This window comes from Ambystoma mexicanum, chromosome 11 (genome assembly GCF_040938575.1).
Source record: "Ambystoma mexicanum isolate Mex_15411 chromosome 11, UKY_AmexF1_1, whole genome shotgun sequence".
In the NCBI taxonomy this organism is placed as follows: Eukaryota; Metazoa; Chordata; class Amphibia; order Caudata; family Ambystomatidae; genus Ambystoma; species Ambystoma mexicanum.
This window is the reverse complement of record NC_090934.1, coordinates 933,719,064-933,736,194: the sequence shown is the minus strand read 5'-3', so window position 1 is coordinate 933,736,194 and position 17,131 is coordinate 933,719,064. Positions and strand designations below refer to the sequence as shown.

The window sequence follows — 17,131 nt, the reverse complement described above, 5'->3', positions numbered from 1 at the left end:
TGCCTAGAACTCTTCCATTCCAATACATATCCCTTGGATTCAATTTTATGAGCATAGCTGCCAGAATAGAACACAAACTCACCACCTGCTATGCTTCTCTGCTAACACTAGACAATGACACTATGATGGTTGAAGTAATGCAAACATATATAACTATTAATGCATCCAAATATTTTGCCCGCCTGGGGCATATGAGAGCCATATATTGCAGGTGGACCTATGAGATTGAATCTCAATATCATGGACTATCCATTTCAACTTGGAAATATAAGCTTATAAATGGCAATTCGTTCCTATTATACAGAATGTGATCTTGTCCAGTTATCCACTACCAACAACAGTGGCGCTTTTATACAAGCTCCGTAATCTCGCCATGCTAATGTCTGCTTTCCCTAATAGTGCCACTGTCAGAAAATATCTTCTCTCTAAGTTTAATGTCTCAGGAGTACCGGCAATCATAGGAACGAGATACGGCACTCCACACAGGGAGCATTTACACAGATTGTGTGGAGAGGAAACGATCGAATCGACTGAACACATTATGAGCCACTGCAATAGCCTTAACAGTTTGCAAAATCAATATATGAAAACGTATAATAAAATAAGATGGAATTGTTTGTTGGAGGGAAATGATGTTTTATATTATGACATTTTTTGCCACATTTATTGGAATGTTAACCAAACTATCCGACAGAAGATATTAATGTTTCGCATCTTGGAATGTATTTCTTTTCTGTGAAATTTTTTATTGTATAATATGTTTTATAATGTACTGTATTTATATGCAAAGCTACTCCAAGCTATACGCATATTATAACTAAATAAATAAATAAATAGGCGGGGGGGGGGGTGTGTGGCTATAGTCCTATCAGTCTCCCTTAAGAGGTGACAATGGTGGGTGATTCGAAGGGGGAGGTTGCTTACAGCTGCGTACTGTGTGGACAAAGACCAACTAATGGTCGTCATTTGAGTGCATCGTCTTTCTTTGTGTTTTTGTAGGTCTTGATAGTACTGATGTAAACACAGCAGTTTGGGATGGAGTGGAGAAAAAGAAGACATGGTATTTGAATTGTGGGGGAGGGTTGAAAATGGGGTCCGTGGGGAGTGTGGTGGGGTTTGGGGCTTGGAGGGGACTAGATTGGGGCTGCAGGGGGAGCGTGGTTCCACTTCTTTTTTTATTTTTTACACTTTGACCACTGATGTGCAGAGACTCATTGTCACTGCGGGGACATGTACATCGTACACATGTAAAGACACCGAGAGGGGGCTTACCGACACAACGATAGTGATTGAGTGGTTCAACTGAGCCGCGGACTGAATAAAGCCATCCTGGGTGACGGAGAAGTCACTGCTGTTTTGAAGGCTGTATGTGACATCAGGATTCCTCCCCTGTCAAAAGAAAAGAACAAAATACCTTTGTTTTAGCACAATGATCCAGGATTACAAAGAAACCCACATAAAAACCTGTATTTCCACGAATGGATCTCTGCCCATTCACATAAAATGTTAAGGTGTCCAGTTAAAGTTACGAAATCAAAAGGATCGAATGCCAAAGGTGAGAGTGCATTCGACCGAGAAAAAAAAAGGATCACATTTTATTTTTTAAATGTATTTTTTATTTTTTATTTTGTATAGGTAAATGTTAATCATGGAGAGGGGCGCCTGGGCACATTTCTCACCACTATGTTTGGTGCACAATTGAGGTTATTCCTCTTTTTTTCGATCACCGCCATTTGCTAAGCAGTTAAGTACTTAACCACCCATGACTCGCATGTTTGCCAGAGAGGGACACACTCGGTGCTCAGTAACCTCCTCGTTGGGACTTGTGACCTTGCCACGTGTTGCAAAACCAGGCACAAAGTTTCTCTAGGTCTGTGACACCTTCTAGGTTTACGTGTTTAAGTTACAACCCCAATCATTGCATTTCCAACCAGGGAAGGACTCGGATGATTGAGTGGGTGGGAGACTGAATGGTGAAACGTACACAGCAAAGGCGAAGATAACATTTCTTTAGAGTGAGGTATGAGACCAAGGGCCCGATTCATGGAATTTCTAGTGCGGTGAAAAGTTACTTTGCACTGCCAACAAACACCCTGATTCACAGGGTGGTGGAAAGTGTATCATTGCAGTGCAAAGACTTTGCACTGATGAAAAGTCACTTTTCACTGCAAGAATACACTTTTCACCGCTCTGTGAATCAGGGTGTTTGTTGGCAGTGCAAAGTCAATTTGCACCAGTGCAGTTACTTTGCACTGCAAAAATACACTTTTCACCGCTCTGCGAATCAGGGTGTTTGTTGGCAGTGCAAAGTCACTTTGCACCACGCTAAAAATTTGATGAATCAGGCCCCATGTTTGTCCAAGGCTTTTATACAAACCTTGAACTTCTAGTCCACAAATGACGCACTCACTAGTGTTTGGAGGCAGTATTTTGGCCTATCCCCTTTCCATCCCAGTAGTCGCCATACCCATTTGCTCATGAGGATCCCAACTCACCTCCTGTCGCGCTACCAATGCGCCAAAGCCTCCTTTTTGCATGCAGTGCATTGAAAATCACCAATACAATCAAAGATCTCAGCCCAGAACCCAAAGGTTCCTCCATCACCACAACTATTTGCGGCATTGCCAGCACTTCTTTACAGAAAAGCCAAATGTCAAATGGACATTGAATCTGGTCTACTGTTTTACTCATGCAAGTCGGTCCCACCAGTCAGCCTACTTTACATATTAATGAGGGAGTATGAAGAACGCCTGGGTCTGTTACTAAACCAGCATTGCAATGCCAATAGTTCTAGTTCTGACTGCTAAATGACAATGCGACTCAAAACATTTTCCAGGGATTGCCATCAATTGCCCACGAAGTAGCATCATTTGTCAGGTCTTGCCATGCTATGCTCCGGTGCTCACAACATATGGTAAGTGTTACCTTTCTGATTCTGCACTTTCTTTTGGTTTCTTTCAGATTCATTGGATGCAAATGGACTGGCCTACAGGCTTGCGTAAGAGACTGGCCTAACAGTTGAACACACATGCCAAGCGATTTCGTGGAGCAGAGCACAGCACAGCTGAGCTGTGGAATGCTGTGATGCTTCAGACTGCAGGGCATGAATAGCCCCTCCTGAGTAGTACACAGTGATGAATCTGCTGGCTGAAATCCCAAGGCTGCCAGAGCCTGCCTCGCAGAAACAGCCTGCAGTTGCGAAATGTACTTTCTTCCGCCTGTTCGGCGAAATTACCTGTTTGTTATCATATGTTCATTATACATGCTGTTTTATGGACGGACAATAGATTAAGCTACTCCATTGTACATAAGGCTGCCTGGCTGGGAGGGGCAGAGCAGACCGTGCCCCTCCTATGCACTGGTGTGTGTTGCATTATAGCCCTTTTCTCTCTACTTCTGGTCTCCTGTGCATGATTTGTGTCCAAGTGCCGAGTGTCTGCTGTGCCTGAGGTGGCGTGGGGGAGCTGGATGTGCACGGGTATCGTTGGGAGCAGGACGAGCCTGTAACAGTAAGTATTAGCATGATCCATTAGTTATTACCATCATATTGTGAAATAAACTATTTATTGGTTTTGTTATAATAAAAACACTAGCACTAGAAACATTCCCTTTTCATGATTGACTACTCACACCATTTTCAAGGATAAGCCCACTTAACATAACCATGCACAGTCTCATTATGCCGAAGTAGGACCTAAGAAACAAGTTCCACTATGCAAACTTAGCACCTTTGGCCAGGAACTGGCATGTACAGTTAGTACACCAGAGTCCGATTTTTTTATGTTCAGTTAGTACTGAAATTCCAGATCCCATAATGCTCAGTTAGCACAGCAAAGCCAGATTCCAGCTTGCTTACTTAGGGCCTCATCACGACTTCGGCGGTAACCCTTAAATCCGGCGGTAGCGCTATTACCGCCAGATTTAAGGGTCTGCCAAAGCAGGACTTCGGCGGATTTCTCCCGAGCTCTGAGCTGGGGGGAAATCCACCGAAAATTCATGCTATTACCGCCGGCGGGAAATCCGCCGGCGGTATTAGCGTGAAATTTCCCCATTGAGCCCAATGGGGAATGGGGCATTCCCGAATGGGCTCAATGGGGAATGGGGATTGACATTACCGCCAAACTCGTGATCCGGCGCTATTAGCGCCGGGGAGTTCGGCGGTAGGGCTAATACCGCCCGCGCTAATAGCGTTACCGTTACCGCTCAAGTCGTGATGAGGCCCTTAGTGTAGTAAAGCCAGGTTCTATACAGCGAGTGCAGATTCCACAGATCTTTTTAACACTGTAACAACAGGTTCCACTATGCCTAATTAGCACAGAAATCCCAGCTGGTAGTATGCTAAATGAGCACAGTGCTTAATGTGCACAGTTAGGCCAGATTCCAGTGCGTCCAGTGAGCACAGTAATGGCATATTGCTCAAGCCCAGCTAGCAGCAAAAGAATGCTTTATATTATTCCTGCATAGAAAGGCAGTGGCAGATCCCATTATGCCGAGAAAGCATAGTTACACAGATTCCAATATGCCGAGGTAGCACAGAAAGGTCAGATTACACTATGACCAGAAGGGCCGATTCCAGTGTGCTATGTTAGCAACTTAAGGGTACAGTCCATAGATACAGTAGGACCAGTAAAGCGATCCCAGTATAATAATGAGCACAGTTCACGTATGATATGATATGATAGGTTATTTATAACATGCTTAATACTCAGAGGTTTCTAAGCGCGGACCCGGGGATCGAACCTGTGTTGCTCTGTGTCGTCTTGCATCCAGGGCGAGCATGTTGCTGCTGAGCCATCCTCCCGAGACCAGTCAGGTAGTACAGTAAGGGCTGATTTCAGCATGCCTGTTTGCCATTGCAAAGCAAGATTTCATAGGTCTAGTTCATCTGGCAGATACCCTTGTGGTATATTTGTATCTTTGTAACCAGGTACCTTTATGTACAATTAGTAGGGTGAATCCAGGTGAGCTGACCATGGGAAAGGGGGATCCCTGGATTCTCCGTCCCCCTGGCTTTGCTTCCAATGATGGTGGGACCGGGGAGACAATCTGCCCAGAGATTAGGGGGATGCTGGAGCTGTCACAGACCTCTCTTACCACATGCACTGTCCCACCTTCCTATGTCAGTGGTGTCAGAGCAGCGCAGAGGGCACATTGAGGGCCCGGTTCAGACCCATCTGTGACACGTGGTACACAGGGGTCTGGGGACTCCTAGCTTTGCCACCCCCCTTCTGTTAAACCAAACGGCGGGAACGGGGGAAAGACTTGCGTCATCAGGAGATTCCATGCCCGGCACTCGTTTATCAAAGCCGGTGTGGATTTCACAAAAGGGAAGTGTCTGTTTTTGGCAACTGAGTCTGGACGTGGTGGCAGAAAGGGAGTGGTGATGTGAGAAGTTCAAGCTGCAAAAGCCCCAACCTGTTTTCCCGCCGCTTGATGCAGGTCGGAAAAGGGGCGCAATGGGCTTTTTTCATAATATCGGGCAGTGAGGCAGGGAGGTGGAGGAAAGACCATGGTGTTGTTGGACGTGAAGGTGAACCGGCGATTGCCAGTTTGTTTAAGTTGGTGTAGGACTGCTTTGTCACGCTACTTAACCCTGCTAAAAATTCATCCAATTAGACCCTACCTGATACAGCCATGACAGGGTCAGGCAAAATCTGCCTGGATTACTTCTCAAAAGAAAGGAAACATAAGATAAAGCCAGTCAGTCAGTCAAAGCATGTTAATTCGAATCCATTATGCATAAAACAGTTACAAGAATATTACATAGTTTGAAATACAATATGTTAAGACAAAGCCGAGCTTGAAACCACGCATATTTGTTTCTAAAGTTTGAAATAAAATAAACACAAACATTAATGCATTAATATTTAAGTGGAGAGGAATTAAACAGCCACGAAAAGCTCTAATTACCGTCAAGTGAAATTGACAGGCAGTTATTAATACGCCACGAGGTTAAGAATTCTGTTAAACTCCCTGTTTATTATTATCAGGGTTAGGCAGCTATTTCCTTCCTATTAACATTACTGCTTGCGAACATTCAGGTCAGGGGAGATGTATCCCATAGCAGGTAAATAAAGGCGGCCCGTCACTCCCGAACACCACTCAATTTTAAGAGTAGAATGATGTAAACTTCTCCAGGCGCCCTACATTTACCACAAATGAAGATGACCTAGAAAGCGCATTGAGATGCGCTACTAGAGAATGGGCAAAGGGGGCAGGAGCACATAGCGGATCTTGGTTAGAGTTGCTCGTCATGAAGAGGCAATAAACTCTGAGCCTGTTTAGGAGACTTCTGTCTCTCAAGTAAGGACTAGGCATTAGACGGGCCACGGGGCAGGTTTCCACAAAGATAAAGCAATGCATCTGTACGCAGATGTGCACTCCTGCTCCACAGCAGTACTGTGCCCCTTCTCAGCCACTAACAACACCATTGGCACGGGCAATAGGTTTTAGCTCTCATATGTCAAGTGCAACTTCAAATGCCTCAATAATGCCATCATTTGCCGCGCAAGTCACCATGCTCTAAGGAAAAGCCCAATATGTACCAATGTCATGTGCATCATCAAATGTTCCAAAAATGTACCAGGGAAAGGTCCACATGGATAAATAAAACTTGTGTAGTTATGGATTTAATCCATGAGGGAATTGTGAGCCACACAAGGGACGTTTCTTCAGAAAATGTACTGTTCCATCTTTAGCAAAACACAAGTGGTGATGGTTGGAAGATTTAGAATTAATTCTAACCTCTGGCATTGCTCTGAGCAACCCCCCAGACTATCGTTCTTCACCTGCCAAGACATTACAGAAGGGGAAAGGAAAGATCCTATGCAAATCAGGCTTGGTCCCACCCCCAAAGGACAGTCCAGCCCGAACTGCTAGGTCTCACCCCTACTGCACAAGACCACAAGCATCCCCAGACATGTTTTGGCCTCATTGGGCCTCATCAGTGGTGAGTAGCTTGGGTCTCTAAGCCCAGCAGGCACGGGACCCACGTCTGGGCATAACCGTCCCACTTGGAGTGACAATAGCAAAAAAAAACAGAATTAATCTTAACCTCTGGCATTGCTCTGGCCAACACTCCAGACCATTGTTCTTCACCTGCCAGTGCCATTACAGGAGGGGGAAAACCATATACAAATTAGGCTTGGTCCAACCCCAACAGGCAGTACCTGACTTATTTGCATATGGCTTAACCCCTTTTGCAGTGGCGCAGACGGGCTAAAAAACAGTGGTGTGGAAGGTTGCCAAGAGCAGTGCCAGTGGTTCAGATTTATTCAAAAACTTCCACCATCACTTTTTGGTTACTGTTCCATCTTTACCCAACACTATCTTGACTAGAGACTATGACAAAACTGACTTTTCAAATCTGCTCTTAAAACATTTCATCATACATCATTTTTTAATCCGTTTTTTTTGTAGGGCTCCATGTCTGAGGTCTCTCCCCTCTAGGTGCAGTAATATTTTCTGTTCCAAGTACACAATTTATTGCTACTCAAATTATCAACCTTCAAAAGAATGAAGGCATGCTTTGACCTTGCCAGCATTCAAACATGGGTAATGCAAACTGCCCCATGTCATACGTGAGTGAGTAACAGGTAAACCAAACCATGCGGAAGAAACAAATCTGATTATCACCAACCAACCTGAAAAGTTAATTGTGCATGTGTGTTCATGTGTTTTTCATGATCTTGCTTCTCTTGTTTTTAATTTTGCATGTTTTCAAATGTCATGGGATGTGGTGTACTCACCTGAAGGCAGTAGTAGGTTTTGACACTACTGCTGCCCCGATATGTAGCAATGAGTGAGGAAAAGAGGGTCAGTGAATAGTAAGGGGAAGGGATGGAAGGTGCCACGGAACGAGGGATTCATGCACGCAAGGCGTTATCTGCAGGTACAAGGGCGGGGAGAGTAAGATTGGGACAGTACACAGTGTGGAGAATCCTGCAGATCGCTCATTAAAACCCTGCCTAGTGTCTCCTCCCCGGTGGGCAGGAGAGGACAGATGCATCCTGATCCCAATCCTGGGGGTGGTGTACTGCTGCAGGATCACCTGGGTGGAGACAAGGCCCAGGGCATTGGGGAGATTTTGCATAGTGAGGCATTGGCCCTCATAACGAGTTCGGCGGTAACCATGCCGCTATTGGCAGCATGGCTGCCGCCGAAATCGCGTCGGGGTCCGGGTCCTCGGAATGAGGACTTACCGGGCCATTCCGAGTTCAGAAGGCCCGGTAATTCCGCCCTCCAAGGACCCGGACACGGTCCTTCCCCATTTCAGCCCCCGTAGGGCTGAAATGGGAATGGGAGAGGGAGCAAACAACGGGCCATTACGAGATGGCCCATTGTTTGCTCCCTCTTCCCCTCGCGGGACCCGGTAAGCACGTCTGGTTTTCCCAGGCGCGCTTGCTGTGTTCCACGAGGTGAACTCATAATGCGGCGGTATGGAGTGAACGGCGCCGGCACCTTTTACGGCCCGTTCACTCCGTACCGCCAGGGTCGTAATGAGGCCCATAGTATTTCTCCACAGACTTAGAGGAGGAACTGGCTTATTGGCATTTTGATATATCTCGGCCTCCTACTAAGGACGGAAAGGTAGATTTTAAAGAAGTGATTCAACATACTGTTGAACCCAAAGAACATGTTTTTTATACCCTAAAATCCTGTTTCCTCCACAATGTCAAAGGTATAGCAAAAGGAACGACGAACATGTGACTTTTCCTGTCCCGTCTGTCTCTAAAAAGGTTAAATCCTAAAACTCCTCTGTCAATAACATCAGAGGAGAAAAATCATCCTTACACCTTTTAAAGAATTAGGAAAACCAAAGTTTTCTAAAAATGGACTACATGTCCCAGAATCCCACAGGGACGTTGACGAATAAGAGGGCTGAAGAGGCATGTAGGAGCCAAAGTCAGACAGGCAAGCCTAATAGCTTTTGGCAAGGTCAAGCAATTAGTTCTAAGAACCTGTACCTGAGGCCAATTAACCCACCCGAAGGGCATAAAAGGCTGCAGCAGGAGGGAGCAGTAGAAAGAAGCTGGAGCAGGAGCTGGAAGGTCGGCAGAAGAAGCAGAGCATGAGGCTGGCAGTTCACAAGGAAGTGTGACCACAGAAGGGATGCCGGAGCAGAGGAAGAGCAGATTTCACCTCTAGGCTGTGAGTAGAAGAGACTGGAAGAAACTGGCAGTCTTTCCAGGTGGGCCTAATTGCAGTGACTGCAGAGCTGAAGTCGTCCATCCACCCGAGGCCCATGTGCAGAAGCATGCCGAGGGAAGTTGGAGAAATGAAGACTCTCCATTAACAAGGCCAGATCTGAGACACATGTGCAGCAGAGGTGTGTGGGTCCAAGAGTGCCTGTAGCAGCAGTAGCAGAAGAAGTTAAGATGGGAAGTAGAAGCAGCCCACAACCGCTCGGATTGTGGAGTCGGTGAATGAAGCTCCACACTTTAAATCATCAGGAACAGCTTGCCGGTAACTGTATCCAGCTTAGTTGCTGCTCGCTTACAAATAAAAGTGGTTCGCAGCCACAGGAAGTCATTCTAACAGGGGAATTGTATCACCCGCTTATTCCATCAAAGTTAAAGTGCCATTGTGAAGAGAAAGCCTTTCTTTTTTCCCATTGTTAGCTTGAAAGTGTTGCAGAACGGTCCCATGTCTCCTATTAAGGAGGAGCATGTTACCTTAAACTTTATGAAGTAGAAGCAGACTTTCCTGCAGTGTTGCAAGCATATTTGACATCAGAGCGAGGTCGTGCATATGAAACTATGTTTCCCGATTTTAATGAAGGAACACGCTGCCCGAAAAAGAGGTAACGCCAACCTGTAAGTGGAAGTTTGTTAGCAAAACGAAATTATGTGTACCTAAATTTGTTTCTATAGAGAAACCTAATTCGTGTAACACCTTGAACAATTATGTAGCAGTCGTAGAAGTCACTGAAGTCAGTAGAAGATCACACATTACCCAAGCCAGTAGACAAAACACTTTTAAAGTGAAACCAGCCAAATTAAGAACTAAACACCAATGTTTGCAAGTTGTTGAAGCTGTTGCAAACACAGAGTCCTCTGATACTAGGATGACAAAGTTATCCATGGCTAACAGAGTGGTAATATAGTTGTGGGGTAACCACTGGAGACAAGAAGGTGTACATGAAGCTGGGCAAGAGAGCTTGGTGTTTTTGAAAAGAACTCATTCTTAATCTGTAGAGCTGAGACTATTCAAGTTGAGAAGAAGCTGTCTAAAAGGTAAAGACATATTTCATGGTAGCTGCAAGACAGAAAGGAAAGACAAAGAGGCTGTCCTTTCTTTGCATACAAGAGAGAAGAGTGCCTTGCCAACCTGAAGAGGTATAAGAGTATTGCTGACTAAAATACTAAGTCGCAGTTGCAGCAGTAGAACTGTGGTTGTCGTTAATTTTATCAGAACATTATTATTTGAGCATAGTAAAAGCAGAAGTAAACTGTGGGGCAAAGGAGCCTGCACTCACGGTGTCATTTGCAGAAGGGAGTTGATAGAGAGCAACCCCTAAGAAGAAGCATCCTGACACATTCTGTATAAGATGCTGCCAACATTCTAAGAAGAGTTGTTGTTAAGTAGATGTGGTACTTTTTTCCTACACTTTGCCCATTCTTTCCTGGAAGGAGGTTATCCAGGAATACCATTGTGGAACTTGGAAAGGGAATCTTTTCATCAAGCGAAGAAGGAACTGTTACCAGTAGATTTTGTTTGTGTGAACTTTTGTTACTTTTGAACTTTTCAAAACTTGATTGAAGACTTTCTTTTTCCTTGGAAGAAATTGACTTTGGGACATTCCTGGGGAGCACCATTCGAAAATGTTTTTATGGGATCCGAATTCTGACGTATAGGTTTCTATTTGACAAGTAACCTATACAAAGAGAGATTACTTTAAATGACTTCTGAATTACTTCACATTACTTTGTATTACTTAAAATTACTTTGGGTCACTTGGGATTCCTTTTGATTAGTTCACATTACTTTTGATGGCTTATTTTAGATGTTATTTCAGGCTATCCTCTGAAGTTCAGACAATAATGATGGGATGTCATGTTGGTACTGCGGTACAAGGGAACACATGCCAATGCCTATTTTTGTGTATATTCCCACCCTAACAGGAATGGGAATTAAACCCACTTGAAAGGTTAAAGAGGAAAACAATGTGCTTTAATTCAGGCCTGTCTGCTGGTAGCCTCAATAGCCCTTGAAATGCCCACTTGGTCATGAGGTTTGCATCGGTACTATTAATGTTTGTAATGCTTTTTAAACTCAATCTGAATATGGTCAAATAGATCAGAAAAGGAGATGCAATTAACAGATTTCCAACTGGTCTTTCAGGAAGACATTGCTGTTACAAATCAATTTAAACTGACAGTAATTTTGATAGCACAGAGTATCAGCTGCTGGTTATTTGACGGCCATAGATGTGACCCTCTGCAAATGCCATCATTCCCCCTTGATAGAATAGAGGTCTGGTGGGACAGCTATGAGCCAGAAAGTAAAACTTGAGAGCACCAGCGTTCAGCGACCCAGGACCTATCGTGCCCACCAGTAATGCATCTACAGTCTATGCCTATCTGGGTAGAACAGCACATTAGATGCATTGAGTAGTGCGCTTTCTGATAGCTTAGCCCTTCCTCTCACAGATTTCACATTTTCTAAATCACATGGTGCAGGTCTGGCTTTGGAAAGTGTTTCCAACTACCAGGGGGTGCAGTGCAGCTTCCCCATGGCTCTGTTTTGCATTGTTGGTGCCCATGGCTCCTGATATGATGGCATGAGTGGTACATACAGAGCTGGCTGCGAGCCAGGACCTCATTCCCTCCCACTTGTCCCTGCACTCACAGGCTGTGGAATGGCAGAGCTGAGACAGGCTATGAGCATTTGTATGAGGTAGGCTGGGAGGGCAATGAGGAATCTGTGGGAGGAAGGCTCGTGCATCAGAAAGAACATAACCGAAGGTAGGCCATTTGTCCAAAGGTCAGTAATTTGTCCTTCTAATATACTCCTTTCTCCCACAGATTCCTCATCATAGGAAGACTCGCAGAGCAGTACCAAACATGGAGGAAAGAGGAGAGTGAGGGCCCATCCCGACATCAGGAAACTCAGAAGCACCGTTCGACCACAGAGGCTCACTGCCTTGATACAAAGATCCAGTCATTACAATTGGGCAGAGAATCTCAGAAAGCTCCCGGGCAGATGTAGGCAGGGACACATCTCTGCAGAGCAGAGGTAGCTGCCAGCCCTCTGGTGCCATGGGCCCTGAGACCTGCAGGCACTACCTTTTTGGACACAGACTTGCATTGATTTGGAAATGCAGAGGATGATCCAAATGGACAGCATCGGTTTAGAGACAGCCCTGCAAGCATGGGTACTAGCAAAGCTGACAAAAAGGTGCTCATCCTTCATCACGTGTCTCTCGTTCACCAGACATAGTATTCGAGAGCCCTCTTAGAGTCCAGACAATGAAACCTCTCCTCATTCTAGAAAAATGAGGAAGCGGTAGAGGACTAGAAGATCGATCTTCTGGAAGAAAGAACTGTCTCCCCAACAAAGCCAAGGTAAGGAGGCATAGACCGAAAGGACCTGGCGCTTACTCTCCCTCCACCAAGCCTAAGGGATCTTTGTCTTTTAATCAGCTACTAAATGTCACCTGTCCTAAAAGTCGTCTTCAAATTATCACCTACCCAAATCTCAACCTCACATACATACACTTAATTTCACCAAAAAGTTGACACCTAAATCGCGCCACTAGTATTCAAACATACGACTGAAGCAATAAAAAGGGGGGCAAGCCCCCTTTTACCAACAAATTACATCTCCACTCCCATAACTACCTTTGATTGAACGTTTTAGTCGCCCAAAAACCTCTTGCTTTGCTCAGCACATATTGTAATAAAATATTGGCCAGTAGAGGGCAGTAAAGGTACATAAATGAAACAGTTGAAAACAGAATGAAATTTCCCATCTGTGAAAGGTACAGTGAGCAAAAAGTGTGTGCTGCAAACTCTCACCTCAGAACAGGTTATCATGCCATGTTTCTTCTGGAGAGGAGCACCTGCACACCTTTTTTGGAAATATTTGTAAGGAACTCGGGGTTGGTCACCCTGAGGTACCTGGGGGCAACCAGACGTGGACTCCCTGCTCACTGTGCTCAGAGAGGCGCAGCTTCACCTCACTGATGAGGCCCAACAAGGCTGAAACACGTGTATGGGGTTGCTTTTGGTACTCTTGTTCAGAGAGGAATTGCCATAGCATTTCGGTGCTGGACTTCCCATATGGGCGGGACAAAGACGGATATGCAAATGGTTATTTCCCATTTGTGAAAGGTACAGTGAGCAAAAAGCGTGTGCTGCAAAGTCTCATCTCAGAACAGGTCATCATGCCACGTTCTTTCTAGAGAGGAGTGCCTGCTACCTTTTTTTGAAACATAAATGAAACAGGTTGAGGTCGCCAGCAGAGGCGAGTTTGTGAATAAACGAAATAATGTTCCTATGAGAAAAAAAAACAATGACATTTACTGCCTGATTCACTGAATTATTTGCGTGAAAACGCCGGTTTGCACGCCTTTCTGACCAAAAATCCACGTACTTCAAACAGGGATTTTCGGCAGAAAGGCACGCAAATCCACGAATTAGGCTGTTAGGCTTGACTAGATTGCTGTGGGTGAACAAGGGACTGGATACCAGCCTAACTAATTGAAACCAAGAAAATCACCTTAAGGGTGAGCAATCTCATAGGGCACAAATGCAACAGCTTTAAAAAGCCACAAGCAGAAATGTTAGAACAAACTGGCATGCTCAAAACTTGTTAAAAACTTCATAACCGTGTAGATAATAAGGAAGGAGCCCCCTTAAAGAGCTAAGTAGAGGCCAAGCACCCCTGAACAGTTCCAAGAAAGTACAAGAATAAGAACAGAAGCTGTCAGCCAAGTCAGAAGAGCTAGTGTCACCTGCAGCTGTAGAGATGCTCGGTAGATGGAGTAGATGCAGGACCCCATCAGGCAGGCCCCAATCCTTGTACCGCAGCTTTTCAGCAGTAGAGCATGAAAGCTGAGACTGCGCTACACTTCGTTGAGAGGGACCTCTTGTCTGATTGAGAGAGCAGATCACCCTCAGAGACGCTAGAAAAGATAGATGGACATGTCCAGAAGTTCAAAGTACCACGTTCTCAGGACCCAGCCTGAACCGATAAGGATGAGTGCGGGCCCCAACCTCCCCAGTGTCCAGTGGCATGACAGGAACTGGAAGGAAAGCAGAGAGGAAATTGGCGTTCCACTCTACACTCGATCGCACAGAGGCCACAGCAGGGGAATTCACTGTATCAGAACAACTTACACTTCCAGTTCACACTTGAAGGGAAGAGTTCCACTTTGGGGGTCCCCCAAGAGGTGATTATCCTCTCCAAAATCACCTATCACAGTCCCTCTTCGTGGGAGACTGGTGACTGCATGCTCAGGGTGTCCTTTACAGCATTCTCCAACCCAGCCGGAGGGGCTGCCGATAGTCAGGCATTGTTCACAAGTCCCCAGAACCACAGCTCCATTCCTTCCCTGCATATAAGTAGTGACCACCCCGCAACACCTCTCAGTGAGGTAAGGCATGGTCACAATATTGCCAGTCAGCTTCAGGATACACTTGCCATGCACTGATGGAAGGAAAGCGACTAGGGCCCGATTGGCGGCCTGCAGCTCTTGGAGGTGGATGTTTTCCCTTTCCTCTGGGTTGGGCTACAGGCAGCTCACTAACAAATCATCTACCTGGAGAGCGGAGCAGCTCGGGCAGCCATGCGGGCTGTTACCGCTGTTCAGGCTGTTTGGGCTCAACTGTGTGAGAGCAAGCTGAGGAGGAGGAGGCGCCCACTGAACCCGCGCTCGCCTGCACTTGGAGAGCGGAGCAGGCAGTGGTGCGGGCTGTTTCCCCCTGGGGACCGCCTGCACTGGGGCTCTCTTACTACAAGTCCTGGTTCCTGTCTTTTGCATTCTAGTTCCACTGCTGCCGCTGTTGCCGATGTCCTGAGCAGCCTACGTCTGTCCAAAGACTCCGGCAGAGAGAGAGAGAGAGAGGGAGGGAAAGTGTGACCTTACATTTGAGCCAGATCAGTGATGCTGAAGTTATGTCCACGAGCTGGCCAAGATTAGATTGGAACAGATATAAGGCCATAACGCTAACCCCTCCCCCCCACTCCCCTGAAGAAGGCGAGAGGCACATGGGGACGCTGAGTGACTTAGGTGAGGTGTTGCTGCTTGGCCTGAGTTCTTACCAGAGATCACTAGCCATGAACATTGCTGACATGCCCGGAGGGAGGTGGTGGTGGCTGTGGGTGATTGCCAACGTGTGGCAGCTCCCTGGATTATCTCAGTGCATATCTGGCTGCTTAGCCACTCTCCTCCCTACCTGTTCATGAATCCGTTTTGACAATAACTAGTTGCACATTAACCCGCTCTGGACAACTGTGATTCCTCCTGGAGAGTTTTGAGAGGGGGGGGCGTTGAGGGTGAGGGGGGAACAGACTTGGGTAAGATCTCACAAGCCAGTCCGGCGTTCCTCTCCCATTCTCTTCCAGGGTAGATCTAGAGCTCTTGCGTGCTCTTCTGTGTCAGTGTTTTTCACAGCACCCAGTATGAGTGGGGCTGGCTGGGCGGTGTGGCGGCGGGAGGGACGGGCGCACGCACGCACGCACGCACGTGTGACAGCCTCCTAAACCAATCGGGCGTTCCCCTCTGGCCCACACAGTATTTGTGGCTCATGGCTCTTCTCCAGATCCAGCTAGCGATTGCTATGGAAATCCTTTCCTTCAATGTTTATTTACTATCTGCTAGCATAGGGTAATCATACAAGTATTTTTGACAATTAAGGACTTTTTTTTACCTGTTCTTCACTTGTTTTGTTATTATTTGATTGACTTTATCCTCAAATCTGTATTCACACTTTTTCTTTTAGAGTTTTGAGTTTGGGTAAACTGTCCTGATGGTTAAACGCAAAGCCACAGAACAGCTGGGATGGACAGGGGAGTGGGGGTGGTGGGATCAGGGGGGGCGGGGCGCTGCGGGCACAGGGAAGAATAAACAGGAAACTAAGGCCCACTAAGAAAGCCCCGAGAAACTAAGTAGTGGGGCTGGTAGTCGTGAACTTTTTCCTAAAAAGGCTGTGGGCGTTCTTGCAGAAAGAGTATCACAGGCCGAGAAAAGCATTGCAGAATGGATAGCCTGGACTTGGTCCCAAGGGAGCTGAAGGATATTCTGGCTCTGGTGGATATAAACGAGGAGCGTGCTTCTCACCCGGTCAATACTGATCGAAGTGAGCAGGGGATGCTCAGTGAGGGTGGTACCTTAGCGAGGGATAATCCCAACACTGCTTCTAGTAAGAACCAGGGAGACTTAAATGGAATCAGGAACCTCGCTAAAACGCTTTTACTCAAAGAAACTTTCCCTGGGTACACTCATGGTAAAAGGCTTGCCTTAAGGGAAAGACACATTTTGAATATTTTTGAAGTGTTAACAAGAATAGAGTCTAAACTTTACAAACTATTGGGGCACATGAAAGGTTGACATGGTTCTTCCAAATGCTCTAAAAAAAACTCAGACCTGACTCCCTGGTCTCGGGAGGATAGCTCAGGGGCAACGCACTTGCCTTGGAAGCAAGACGATGCAGAGCAGCACAGGTTCGATCCCCGGGTCTGTGCTTAGAAACCTCTGGGTATTAAGCGCGTTATAAATAACCGATCATAATCAAAACCATTCATATGTTTTTGCAGTTCAAGGGAGAATGGCAGGGGTTCAAGATACTCTGGATAATACATCAGGGATACGACAGACGCGTCAAAATTCAGCGGCCAAGCATGCATCGGCTAATCATACCACCGATTTTATTGACCTGACGGCCCCAGCAGAGAGGATGATGGCCCCGGTAGAGAAGATGAGAGGACCCACGGGAAAGCATGGGACTGAGGGCAGGGTGAGTAAACTCAAACTTGCGAGTACACAGGATAAGCTAAACAGGGAGAAAAACAGACTGGGCAAGATTGATGTACATCATTTTTCTCTAAGCATGCCCCTTCCCCCCCAAGCAGTACCACTGGTTGTGGTCCTGTCAAATGTCCCAAAGCAATTAGATCCCTCCCATGT

At 46.2% G+C, this 17,131-nt stretch overlaps 1 protein-coding gene across 5 annotated transcripts in view; it reads right to left on the bottom strand.

The window, feature by feature from the left end:
- Positions 1-17,131, bottom strand: part of CDHR5 (cadherin related family member 5) — a 317,423-nt gene that overhangs the window by 71,186 nt on the left and 229,106 nt on the right. For all 5 annotated transcript variants that reach the window (XM_069624043.1, XM_069624044.1, XM_069624045.1 and 2 more), the window contains exon 11: positions 1,273-1,389. In XM_069624043.1, the coding sequence (XP_069480144.1) occupies positions 1,273-1,389 (117 nt within the window). The remainder of the gene's footprint in view (positions 1-1,272; positions 1,390-17,131) is intronic.